The following is a 14037-nucleotide window of genomic DNA, read 5'->3' as shown; positions in this document are numbered from 1 at the left end:
AACATTTAAAAAATAATTTTCATTTTGCACAAACTCAGAAAATGAGGCAGAAAATCCTGTTGCCTAACATTTGAGTTAGAAGGGCCATTAGGAAACATCTTCCTCATTTTGGAGAAAGTTCCAGTCCCAGAGAAGTTCCATGACTTGTTCAAAATCACCCAGCAAGCTAGCAGCACAACCCCACCTCCTTGTTTCCAGTCCAGTCTTTCCTCTGTATCAAACAGTATTTATTTGTCTCTCTGTCTATCTATCTACCTACCTACCTATCTATCCACCTATCTATTTATTGTTGATCTTGGGGCATTCTTACTCCCATTTCCTGAATGTAATATAATTTCAAAAGAATCATAGACTATTAAATACGCAACTATCCGTAAACAGGTCTTACCTGTTGATCCATTGGCATAAATTGTAGAGGAACGTTTATCCCCAGAAACAGCTGTGACAGCAATTTTGTATTTACTACCAGCAGTGAGGTTAAAAAATGTATATTCATTCTGTGAAGTTCTTTCTTGAATTTGGGCCCCCTGTGTCTTTTGGTTATCATCAAGTAACTGCACCTCATACCAGGTGACTTTCCCGGAAGAAGGAGCCCACCAGACATGCAAACTGGTAGAAGTACTTTTCTCTTTATTGACTTCCAACCTAGCAGGAGGTAAAGGATCTGCAGAGCAAAAAACAAAAAAGAGAAGGTGGCTTGAAGAATTTTGCAGATACACGCTTACCTTGCTGTAATCCAGATGCATTTTCCTTCAAAACTAAGAATCTGCAGCTCATGATACAAATGGGCATTTTATGCCACTCCTAAACTTACTATTTCACTTAAAAAAGAAATCCACCTTGGCTACTAGTCATATAAGCTCCTTTTTTTTCTAATAAAACTTTTTTTTGTTACAACAGCTCTGAGCTTGGAAATCCAAGCAAGGTTATATTTTCTTTGGCTTGCAAGTTTTGCACTTTTCAAACATTGACAAACATCCAGGCTCTGCCTGGATAAATACTGAAAATCTCAACAGAAAATACAGATATTAAGAAATAATTTTAAAATGTGTATTTGTACTAAACTTTCCCCTTTTTAGGTTGTGGGGTTTGGGGGGGTTATGTATACAAAACTTTGGGCTGTTTTTAGATATTAGAAAACCACGAAAGATACAGACCTGATTATGAGCTTAGGTGAGGTGTGCTCACCAAAATGAATTCTCCCAACAACTGGGATTCCCTATGTCCCTAGATTTTCTAAACTTGAGTTCTGGGACATTTTGGAGCTGCCAGAGCTCCCAGAGCAGGTGGGTTAGTCCTGTACCTGGCTGTTTACTTAGTTTCAATTCTCAAAGCCATGGGTCAATTTGAGAAGTCCTGTTTCCCATGTATTGAATCTTCACTGTAGAGCCTGAAATAGGATGAATAGCACGTCTCTAGGTTAGGAGCTAAATCTATAACATTTAGTGAGCAGATGATGCAGTGGGACCATCCGAGAAATAAGGCTCTCCTTACCCTGAATGTTGGGAGTAGAAACGTTGACATTTACATATGAGTAATTTTCAGAAGTCCTATGTGGTTCTTGGTCTAGAAAGTGAGATCAAGATAATGGAGACTAAATTTCAAGAGTCAGGTTAGATGTTTCAGTGACATGGCTATAGAGATCTCAGTTCTTTACCTCCTGGTAAATTATATCTTACTCATGAAAGAAATTGAGGACCTCTAGCATCTACTTAGAACAGTATATGTTTTAAGAAAGTCTTCACTTGTGACTAACATTAGTACAAATAGGAACAAGGTAATCTTATTCTATATTCAGAAGGCATATTATAGCCAGACAGCTCAGTAGACTACGGGTCACCTATAGACTCCATACGTAGGCTAGATAAGCCAAGCCAAGACAGAAACTTTGAGAGCCCAAAGCACAGGTGAGCTTAGAGGATCAGGTTGTGTGGTTTATATCCTAGAGCACAGGTTCACCTGAAGAGTGTAGGCTCTAGAGTCTGGTGGCCTGGGCTTGAATCCGGGTCTCCCACTTTGTAGCTGGGTAGCAATTCCTTAACCTCCTCGTGCCTCAGCAGTCTCCTCTGTGCAATGCTGATAACAACGCTATCTTTTCAGTAGAATTGTTATGGAGATTAAGTTGAGTATTTTATCTAGAGCACTCAGAACAGCATCTGGCACATAGTGAGTGTTCAATGTTAGCTAGTATTAGTATTAGTATTCCACCTATAATTGGGATGATCTTGTCATAGAGGCAGGGAGGTGAAGTGGCAGAGAGCATGGGCTTTGGAGTCAGAACTCAATTCAAATTGCAGCTCCCTCATGTATCAGTAACTTGGGGAAGTTACTTAACCTTCTAAGCCTCCATTTCCCCCTCTGTCTGGGGAGTATAATAATAGTACTTATATTCTTGGATGTTTGGAGGAGTAACAAGATATAGAGGAGGCTTTACACAGTACACAGTGGGCACTCCGTAATATAAACTTATTCTGTCTACATGATCACAAAAAGAAACTTCCTCTGAATCACTGACAAAATGGAGGCAAAAATGGAATACTATTTTTTTGGAAACTAAACTGATAATAGCTTTAATTGCCTTCTTCTTCTTCAAAAAAAAAACACTTGGAAAAATCTTATCAGTTTATTCCCATGAACTAACATTCTAACCCTTAAGATAAAATAAAAAAAAAATTCCCAAGATGATTTTCATTTATGGGTTCTTGAGGAAAAACAGTACGGGTTTTTTTGTGTGTGTGTTTGTGTGTGTGTGTGTGTGCGGCAATATTATTTAAATTTTCTATCCTACATAACACTCTATAATTAAGGACGTCATCATAAAAGGAAAGGACATAATTTCCCCTCACAGCAAGTTTTCTTGTTACCATGCGATTCTAATAGCCAGAGAAACTCAAGAGCAACCTTGTCATAGCCAACTGAGGTGACACATTTTTGCGGAAGAGGCATTTTAAGGACAAGGATGAGAGGGACAGCTGCTTTCCAGTGATTGTTCAAAAGGGATCAATACTATCACTTACATGCACAACCCAGCCAGATAAAGGTTAAAGAAAATGATCTCATGATCGGTATAATCTAAACATATATAATCTGCAAAATATGATCTATAGAAAATGGATTTTAAGGTTGCGTGCCTCGAGGGTGAAGTTCAGAAATGCAGACTTTATCTAATCTCTCTGAGCCAGAAAACAAAACAGTCAATCCTTTGTACATCCGCTAGAACAAAGGAACAATGAGATTGGGAAGTGCCTGGGCTGCAAGAACCTGCACTGGAAACAAACACTTAAAACCCCATTTATGCTGTGATAAAGCCCTTTGCTGGCAGTGGTCCACTATTGCTATGCATGCGGCAGGAGTTCAGTAGTTTTCAGACTTTGTTTCAATCTAACTAAGCCCAAGGAAAACTCTGCTGTATTAAAAAAAAGTTTTCAATATTTTTTTAGAAATAAATTAGATACTTCCATCAGGGTGCTATTTTCATCTAGCATCTATCTATCTATCTATCTATTTATCTATCTACCTACCTATCTATCATCTACCTATCTAGATAGATATATGAAAGAGAGAGTTTTAATGCTATTTGAAAATTTAGTTATAGGTCTGTAATCTTCTGATCGTGTGACAGGTCATATGTAATTGGAAAACCCTACTTGACTTACATAATTTATGCTGACAGCTGGAGATATCAATGCACACGTGTGCATTTATAGCCTTTCTGGTTTCCCCACCCACTGCTCTCATACATACAGTAACCAGTGAAGTATTATAAGCTTTGAGAACTGTTGAAAACCATAAATCAATAATTTAATCTCAATCAATATATCAAAATTGATCATTAGCCATCAATTTAAGACATCTTTGTATTTATTTCCAGAAGGATCTGGAATATTGAATGCCAAATGCAAAATTCCATAGCATTCAGCTGCTGTATTTCAATGAATCTACCAGTATCAGGAAGCCCCAGAATTTCATAAGTAGGTTTGCTGTCAACCCACTTTTTCTGATAAAGTTTAGCTAAATTCCTGAACCAAAATGGATTCTTCCTTTTCTCCCTTTTAAAAAAATCTGACTTAAGAAGAGGGAGACACCCATATGTATAAAATGGAAGTGATATTTGCTTTAAAAATTCTTTTGTATGGTCATTAAAACATTATTATCTACTGCTATAGGAATTTGCAGAGTGTTTAGAATTCAAAATGATAGTATTTATTTTGGAAATAAACTTAGTCTTACAACAAGAGAGTAGGGAATCCATAAGTTAGTGCCAAAAACTTTTTTTGAAGTCATAATAGCGCACAACATATCTGTGTAGGATCTGATCGTTTACAATGTGTTTTCTTAGTTGTAATAAGGGTCAGAGGCATTAAGTGACTCATTTACATCACATAGGTAACAAGTAATTCAGCTGAGCTTCTAACACTTGACTCCAAGTCGTGAGATCTTTTCTATCACACCTTAGTTGCCCCAGGGTGGAAAATGATGTCATGAGTCGCACAGTCAGTATAACAACAAAAAAACCAAACCAGATCTCTATGAAAAATAACAGACAAATTTACAGGACTTTCATTTGATGGTTTGGATAGTGTAGCATAGGTAAATGAATAACACTAATAATAGCTAAATCTAATCCTGCCGCCAGGAAAGTTCCATTGATTTTTTAAAACTAATGTTTTTCTTCTCCGTTTCTTTTTTCCCCCTAATCTTACTGCCTTAGCCTGGTGTTCCATCACCTTGTGTCTGGATTACTCTGAGTTTTCTGGGTGTCTGCCTTATTTTCTGTCTTTTTTCCACTCTTGCCGAATAACCGCTTTGTATCTCTCCCATCTGCCATCCTCATCCCCTAGGGAGCACCAAGAACTTTTCATGAGATAAAGTCTAAGTTTCTCCATAGGAACTCAAGGTCTCCTCAACCAGGATATTATCCTCCACCCACCTCTCCAAAACACACCTTATCTTTCAGCACTAACTCCAGGACAAGAGATCAATTTTTTATGGATTACAGATTCAATTTCTGTACCTTTACAGGAATTAGGATACAATTCTAGTTAAAAGCAGGGTGGCTAGGAGACTGGAAGCTGCATTTATGTAGCACTCTCTATAAAATGGAGTGAACATCAACTATTCCTATAAACTAATTGCTTATTTTCTCATGGAAACCAGGGTAAGGGTGGGGGAAAAGCCACAAACCATTCCTTGGTGCAGGTTTTTTAAAATGGGCAGAAGGAGAAAACAAGAAAGCAATTGCCCACAATCTGTAGTTAATTAAATAGATTTATAGAGATGTAATTTTCTTTTATTTTCGTAATTGTTGCTGTTTGACTATAGTCAGCTTTCTGACTTATAAGATGATATACTATATTATGCTAATATATCAGATTAACATGCATTTCATTTATCAACTTTATACACTAAATATAAAGTTCAGGTAGCGAGGAACTTTCAAAGTTTTAACAGCATTGCAATTAAAGCAGCTTTGACAATCATTTGCATCATGATTAACACGAGTGAGGAATGCCATGGTATTTTATGGGTCATCATACTTGGCTTCTGAGAATCTACAGTTTACTCAGGCATTTAAGACATATGTGAAAAAGGTAAACACAAAGGTAACTTATCAGGGAGGCTGACTTTGACGTCAGACTAAACCTGGTTCAAATCTCAACACTATCACTTCAAACAGTGACTTTAGGCAAATTGCTTAACCTCCCCGAGGCTAAGTTTCCTCATCTGTAAATGGGACTAACAATACTTACTTTACAGAGTTGTAAGTGTTAAGAGGTAATGGAGCCAAAGTGTTAAGTGCAGCCCTGGCGCATGGTGGGGCCTCAGTAAATGGCAGTTGGTGTGAGTATTGCAGCTGTTCTTGCTGTTAAGGGTAACACAGGTCAGCACCAATGCTGAATATGCAAAAGGAGAATGATACCAAGGGGAAGGTCTCAGAGGTGGGCTTGAAATGAACTTGAGCAAGTTGGAAGGTCAAGTAGGACGCAGAAATCAGAGAGAAGAGAGGCCATTGCAGAATGAGAGAGCAGTTTAAGCAAAAGCACTGAAAAGCTCACTTCTGTCGAGTATTAGAGAACCACGTCAGCACGGAGGGGACAATGACAGCTGACAGAGACTTTAACACCCTCATGCCGTCATCCTTCAGCAGCCCTACTCCTCCTCTCTTTGATATTAACAATGGAGGTTTTCTTGGGAATTCCCTGGTGGTCCAGTAGTTAGGACTTGGAGTTCTCACTTATGGGGCCCCGGGTTCGATCCCTGGTCCAGGAACTAAGATCCTGCAAGTCACGTAGCGCAGCCAAACGAACAAACAAACAAGAACCACTTGAGGTTTTCTCAATATTATTTAAATGCTACATAAATGCAGTACAAAGGGAAATCCTTTGGCCTCCTCTTCCAGACTGTTGCCTAGAAGCTGCTCTCATGTAGAAATTCATGAGCTGTCGCTTGATGTGTGCTGCCGAACCTGGACATCTAGATACTAAGGAATTACTGTCAATGTTAGGTACGATACTGACATTGTCGTTATGTTAAAAATAATGCTTATCATTCAGAAATGCATACTGAAATATTTATAAATGAAATTAAATGATGACTTGGACTGTGTCAAAATGATATGCGGTGGGGGAGTGGGTGAGGATATAGATGAAACATGATTGTCTGTCAGTTGGTAACTGTTGAAGGTAGGTGATGAGTACATGCTCGTTCCTTATACTATTCTGTTTACTTTTTATGTATTTGAACTTTTCCATCTAGAGGAAGAAAAACAAAATCAAAACCCCAAATCCCTGGAAATCTGTATGTATACCTACCATGTTAATTTTAGTTGCATAGATTCATCTTTGTTTATACACATTCATACATTTAGAATGGGTTTGACCTCTCCTACAAGGTCAGAAAGTGGTCAGTATTATCCTTTATCCCCCAGGGGGATTCCAGGGAATTGGTGTCCAGGAATGGAAGGTGCAACAAATTTTCTTCCATTCTGTCTGGACAAATTAGATTTTATTTCTTGCTAATCTGTAGAATGCCAGGCCCACCTACAGAAGTCAGACAAATGGAAGAAGCTTCCAAACACACAAAAAGTCAAGTGCAGAGAACTAGGTTGGTTGATTCCCTATACAGAGCTCAGCTTGATCTTAGAATTCCTGAAATAACTATACTGCAAATGGCTGATTCCTAAATACTGAAGTCCATCACCAGAAGTTCAACACAATCAAAATCAATATTATTTCAGTACACTAACACACATTTAATCATTATTCTACTGTTGTGTAGGCTAAGTAACTATAGATTTAAAGTATTTCATAATATATTTTTTTCTTTTTAAAAGTTGAATTGAAAAGTAACAACAAACTATCATATGTAATCTGAAAGAACAAAAACCAACTTAAAAATTATGTCCATTCTACAGAGTAGTGGAAAGAATTGGAGTTGGGGCCAGTAAATCTGGGTTCAAGGTCTAGGTCTACCATATATTATTAGCTCTATGGATTTGTGATTAGTTAATTCTTAGGAATGTCAATCTCATCTCCAATCTGAAAGTAATAATAGGAAACTTACTACACACTTAGTATGTGACAAAAAGTGTTCTAGAATTTATGTATGAATCAATTAAAACCTCAAAACGACCCTAGGAAGTGAGCATTGTCTTTATTATTGTCCCTATTTTATAGATTAAAAGAGGTGAGGAACTTGTTCAAGGCAACTTGGTTGGTAAGTGATGGAGGCCGCTGCTTTCAGAACTCAACTCTTAACCACCTGTGCCTTCACGATACTCCCTCCACAGGATTGCCATGTGGCTATAATTAAACAATATATGGTCAGTATAATATATATTTTATACTCTTACCTACTAAACAAGGTAGGTGAAAGTATTTTACATACTATAAAAGCACAAGACAAATATTAGAAAATATTATTTTCTTCCTGGGAAAGACAACAAATATTCCTAGGCATTACAGATTTAACCAGGCATAAAAAGGAATGGTACCAAAATCTTAATGCCAATGAATAATAGAAAAACGATGTCAACAGCTCTTAAACTTCAGTGTGCATTGATTGACTTTGATATTTGTTTAAAATCAGATACCCTAGGCTCCACTCTTTCTAAATTCATTATATATGAGGTAGAAGCCAAGAACATGCTTTTATAACAAATTCTGCAAGAGAGTTTAATGCCAGTAGCTTCCAGACATTATTGAGAAATAATGGCCTGTGTTTAAAGCCATGTAAGTGCTATGGACTGAACTGCATCCCTCTAAAGTTCATATGTTGAAGCCTTAACCACCAATACTTCAAACTGTGACTGTATTTGGAGATAAGACCTCTAAAGAGGTAACTGAGTTAAAATGGGATCTTTAGGGTGGGCCCCAATCCAATATGACTGGTGTCCTGAGAAGATTAGACACAGACAACACAGATGGACGACCATGTGGGGACATAGTGAGGTGGTCATCTGCAAGCCAATCAGAGAAGCCTCAGAAGAAACATGCTGACAACTTGAGCTGGGACTTCTAGCCTCCAGAACTGTGAGAAAATAAATTTGCTGTTTAAGCCACCCTATCTGTGGTGTTCTGTTACAGAAGCCCTGGTAAACCAATACAAGAAGCAACATTTTGAGGTGGAAATAATAGCTGATATGGTGATTTGGTAATTAAAGCTCTTAAAATTTTTTTAAATTAAAGACAGAGGAAGGAGCCATGTATAAAGAGCTAAATTTTTTTTTTTTGCCTTTTGCTCTAGGCTGATTAATAAGTACCTGAAACTGACTAAGAAGTCATATGCCACTAAGGTATTCTTCCTGTAGGTAAAGTTCTCTATGACTAGACTTCTTCCCTGGGCTCCACAACTTACCCATAACCCAAGGAGAATAGATCATATTTTTAAATACATTCTCCCACTAAAATATTCATTTTATTTACTAATATTTGTCTGTTATCATCTACCTATTCATCCATAGACCCACCCATTCATCTCCCCATTCATTCATCCATCTACCCATCCAGTTAATATTTATTGAACACCTACCATGGGTTAGATGCCATTTTAGGTACTGAAAAACTACTTCTTATTGGTGGGAAGATAAAAATCCCCCCAAATTTCTAAATGAAAACTCTACAGTTTCATTTAAACAAACTCAAATGTCCTTAGGATACATTCAGGTAAGGAAATAAATGAAGTGGTCCAGGGGGATTCCAGTGAATTTGTATCTGAAAAGAGAGAAACCGCAACTCAGCTCTAGAGAGTTCTAGGCAGCCTGGCCGAGTTTTGCCAGATCTTCCAGTATTTTAAGAGAATCCATACATCTGGTATTTATGTGAATTTTCTGCTCAATGCTGGTGAAATAATCTGAATTTTTCACAAACATTATGTGAGCCAAACAAAGCACGTCTATTATTTAGACACCCAGACACCCCCAGGGGCCACTTTGCAGCCTCTGCTCTAGACTCTGAGGACACAGTGTTAACAAAAGTGTTGAGGTCTTCAATATCTGTTACCTTCATAATCTATTGCTGATGAATTCACAACTAAATAATTTGGCTTTCAATTTATTACAGTTGTTGCATTGACCATTTATGACCGAACACACCTGAGAGAGGCAGGGCAAGGTCTTCACCCAAGAAAGAAGTGGTAAAGCTGTCACCACTTTCATCCTGACCTTCTGTCACCTCTGTACAAGACTACAAGGGCAGAGACCATGCTTTGTTTGTCATCTTTATAAGCTCACCAATCACTGCCTGGTGTAACTCCCTGCAGTACCCATGCCTGATAAATGTTTGCTGGACTGAACTTGAATCCACATAGGTTTTTCAATTCTGATTTTAAATCTGGAGTGAAAACTGATTGGTGCTGAAATAGTTCTGATTTAGTTGAAATTTTTGATCTTTAAGGTCATGTCTACATTATGTTATTTTAGATAATTTACCAGGGTAAACAACCAGACAAATCACACTTGGAACGATACAGAATGATTACAGAGATAATCTAAGCAACTGTTGTATCTCCAGCCAAATCATGCCTTGCTCTCACTCTATTTTACTCTATACTGATAAGATAGGCATAATGGAATAAGAAAAGCACAACACATTTGAATGACTTTTTTGGTTTGAAGTTATATCTCAGACTTAATATTATGCTACTAGTTGATCCTGCTTTAATAACAGTAAAATATGATTTGTGACACTCATCTTTGTAGCTTAGCAGTTAATATAGAGGAATACTAGTACTTTCTCTTAACTTAAAAGAAAACTCAGATATGTCCTTAAAATATAGAAAGCAAAAAAAAAAAAAAAGTGCTGACAAAAAATAAATACCAACCAAAAATATTCTCCCTGAAACATTAAAAAAAAATCTTAACTTAAAAAAGTTTATTTAAATAAAATTATTTTAAAAATATAGAGAGGGCTTCCCTGGTGGCGCAGTGGTTGAGAGTCCGCCTGCCGATGCAGGGGACACGGGTTCGTGCCCTGGTCCGGGAAGATCCCACATGCCGCGGAGTGGCTAGGCCCGTAAGCCATGGCCGCTGAGCCTGCGCGTCCGGAGCCTGTGCTCCGCAACGGGAGAGGCCGCAACAGTGAGAGGCCCGCGTACCGCCAAAAAAAAAAAAAAAAAAAAAAAAAAATATATATATATATATATAGAGAGAGAGAGAGAGAGAGAGAGAAACTCAAGTAGGGTTATACCATCACACAAATAAGTATGAAAAAATTATTATTATACAAACATCACTTTTGCTCAAATTTCATTCTTCACATTTGGCATGGAGCTCATAAAATTTGTGGTGAAAAGTATATTTGTGGTACTGTAAAAAGTAACTCCTTAAGAAAAATGATAAGACACTGAACACTAACAATTGGGCATGCTGACTAAGTCTTTTTTAAATTAAACATAGTCAATAAAATGCAAACATTTCTTACATTTCACAAATGTCTCTGGACTTGAAACACCTACATGCATAATTAAACTCAAAACATATTCTAACTAGTAACACCCACAGTGAGTCCTTTTTCATCAGTGTTTTTTCCAAAAAAGTAAAACCTCTGGGCTAAATCAGTGTATTCTGGCTTAATGTCTTCATCTTTTCTCCCAGAAGCTTCTGATGGCTCACCTGTTTTTAAACATCATTCTGCCCCATTCAATACAGACACCTTATCAAATGTAAAGAACACATCTGGAAGTTCTATGTCATAAATTTCACATTATTAGCAATCTGAGTGTTCACATCTTCACATACCAAGAAACCAAGAACTTTATAACTAAAAACCCAGCCACTTAAACTCCTGAAAAATGTTCTAATTACGTGGTTGATTTCGGTCTCTCTTTGATTCCCTGTAAAAACACAACCACATTCTTAACAAGTGGTGTCTCTTTTCAATTCAAGTTCCTGCAAATCTCAGAAATTATCTAACATTCCTCTGAAGTAAGTCAAGTGATGTAATTGGGCATTCTTAATTAGTAAGAGAACAATTCATTGACTTATTACCAGGACCTAGTCACATTTCCTGACCTTACTGTAACTGCCCTGATAACGGACTGTTATCTCACCTCTTCAAAGAACTATAGCTAAAGAAGTGATCTTTGTTCAGGTTGAATGTGAAAGAATAGCAAGGACGACACATTTCTAAATTTAACTTCTGGAATTTTTCAGTTAAATTTGACTTTCTCCATGAAAGTAAGGCTTCTCTATTGCAACAAATACGTTAAAAGGAAGACTAATGAAGTCATAAAACATCGAAGTCATTAGAGAATTCCGAGCACATCTGAGGGTGGCTCTGGGGATTAATGAGGTAACATGCATTGCAGCCCCTACCTAAGTAGGCACTTGGTTGGAACCTGGACCTGAATGACCAAGTCTACCACTCTCATTTTACAGATAAGAAAACTGAGGCAGGAAAGACAAACTCTTACCACATACGCATGGAAGGGTTTACCAAAAGTGAACAGAAAATGATTGACTTAAGGTGCAGAGTAACCAAAAGATGATCTGTGATATTGGCGTGGTTTTAGTTACACAAGTGATAAAAAATAACTTTCATACCCTCATCTCAAGGGACTTTTCTAATTTCCCCCTAAGAGTGACTCTATTCCTGATGATTTTATGTCCTGGTTCCAAAAATAAAACTAAGTTGAGGAAAGTCATATCCCTAATCATTGCACTTCCATTATTTATTCTAAAAACATTTACTTAAAATTATTCCAAGGCTTGACAATTTAATGCGATGGAAGCTCAAACCACATCACTTTAACAAATTCCCTCCACAGCCCACAGTTTCTCTTTGCTGCTCTCCCCGTTTTAAGTGGCTAGTCCGCTGTTTTCAGCACTAAGGAAGTCTCTGAAAGTCAACCAAGCTGCTTCTGGCCAGATCTGAGGAGACTAGAAATCTTTGTCAATAGTTATCTTCACAGGTGTTTTTACCTTTATTATTATTATTATTTTGTATGCCTGGAACTCAAGTGAAACATCAGCTTGAAAAGGCAGGGCTCAGCCGGAAGTGGCCTGGCCGTCCAACCGCACCTGTCACTTTTTACCTGTTTGCAAGACCACAGTTTTCTCTTCTCCATCCAGAGACATAATACTGAAATTATAGATGGTTCCCGCTTGTAAATCCTTGGGGTTACATCCATAGGTGGTGTTGTCTATCCTAACGGGGTGGCAGCACGCGACCCCCGACGTGTCACTGCTGCAGATGAGGCTAAAGTTACAGGGTGACGCCAAAGTTCTCCACTGGAGAGACACGGACCGGCTGGAGACCCTGGACTCTGTCAGGGTGAAGTTGCATCTCACTGGCTCCCCCAGTCCAGTCTGAAAAGGAAGCAGAACAACAGCTGAAGCCCGCTGTCTAGACCTGCCCAGAGACGAGTCCGTAGCAAGCTGCCCAAACTGCTCCACTCACCCCTGGCCCCCAGCCTGAGCCCATCCATCCTTTGGCCCCCCAGCCAGAGAAGAGGCCCGCAGCCCAGGAGGGTGGCCACTTTCTCCCTAGCTGCTTTTTGTCCGGAGCAGCTGGAAAGAGAAGGTGGCTTGTTGCCTTTGACAGTGGCACGAGCTGTCAGTCTGGCTGGGGGCTCAGAAGAGGATGGCTCATTCTTCCCCAGGGAGAGGAAGAAATTCCGCCCGCGGGGACCTCTTCTCGGGCCCCTCACCTGCAGCAGGCTCAGCGCGGTCCACAGGGCCAGCCCGGCTCCATGGCTCCGCATGGCGCTCAGCGGTTCCCCCTGACTCGACCGCTGGGCTGGGACGCGGGGCGGCCCCGACGGCCTGCGGAGCGGGGACCACTTGTTGCGCGCGCTCAGCGCGCCCCGCGGGCGCAGAGCGCTGGCCTCCGGGCTGACGACGCGCGGGGGCCGCCGCCGCCGCCGCTGATGTTGCTGCTGCCCCGGGCCGGCTGCGGACGCGAGAGGCGGCGGGGGCCGGCAGCGCGCCGCCCTTCCCACGCTGCCATTCTGACCCGCGCTGCCTCGCCCCGAGCCCCGGCCGCGGACTTCCGCAATCAAAAGGCAATTTCCTCGTCTCCCGGCAAAGGAACAATGCGCCGGCGAGGGAGGGAGCCCCGAGGAGCCAACGCCTGAGGCTGCCAAGGGGGCCCGAGGCGGGCCAAGATGCCCCCGCCTCTCCCGCCGGGGGTCCCGGCCGGGTCTGCGGAGCTCTGCCTCCTTCTCCGCCTCCCCGCCCGACTTTCACTTTTTCCCAGTCCGTGGTCCTCAACACCACCGTCTCAGCCGCAATAAGACTTGCGCCCTCTCACTTTCCATCTCCGCACCCCGCCCCCTCCCTCCTTCCACACCCTGCGCCTGCCGCTCCCTATCTTCCTCATCTGCTTTCTCCAGGGCCTCTTTTCCCAGGATTAAACTTGACCACAGCAGATTTCTCTAGGTCGCTTCACTCTTTCCTGAAGCCTTTTATTAGAGTGCTTTTGCCCTTCTCACCTCAAAGCATTCATTTGTCCCAACGTGTATCCCCCTGACACCATCAAGAGAGAAAGACCCCGAAAGGATGGTGTCCATTGTCAACTTGACCTTCATTTTTTCCTGCTA

The 14037-nt window shown here is 40.2% G+C and overlaps 1 protein-coding gene across 4 annotated transcripts in view; it reads right to left on the bottom strand.

The window, feature by feature from the left end:
* The window catches only part of PTPRB (protein tyrosine phosphatase receptor type B), a 112807-nt gene that overhangs the window by 72564 nt on the left and 26206 nt on the right, over window positions 1-14037 (bottom strand). For 3 of the 4 annotated variants that reach the window (XR_009543373.1, XM_060165336.1, XM_060165337.1), the window contains exons 4-5: window positions 12532-12805; window positions 389-664 (exon numbers count right to left, since the gene is read on the bottom strand). Coding sequence is in view for 3 of the 4 variants with exons in the window: in XM_060165336.1 (XP_060021319.1) it covers window positions 389-664; window positions 12532-12805 (550 nt within the window). In the remaining variant the exon portion in view is untranslated. Of the gene's footprint in view, window positions 1-388; window positions 665-12531; window positions 12806-13146; window positions 13308-14037 lie in introns of those variants that run through there. The other variant, XM_060165338.1, reaches the window with a different exon arrangement.

This window comes from Lagenorhynchus albirostris, chromosome 11 (genome assembly GCF_949774975.1).
Source record: "Lagenorhynchus albirostris chromosome 11, mLagAlb1.1, whole genome shotgun sequence".
In the NCBI taxonomy this organism is placed as follows: Eukaryota; Metazoa; Chordata; class Mammalia; order Artiodactyla; family Delphinidae; genus Lagenorhynchus; species Lagenorhynchus albirostris.
Note: the sequence above shows the minus strand (reverse complement) of the source record. Positions and strands in the feature narration are given on the sequence as shown.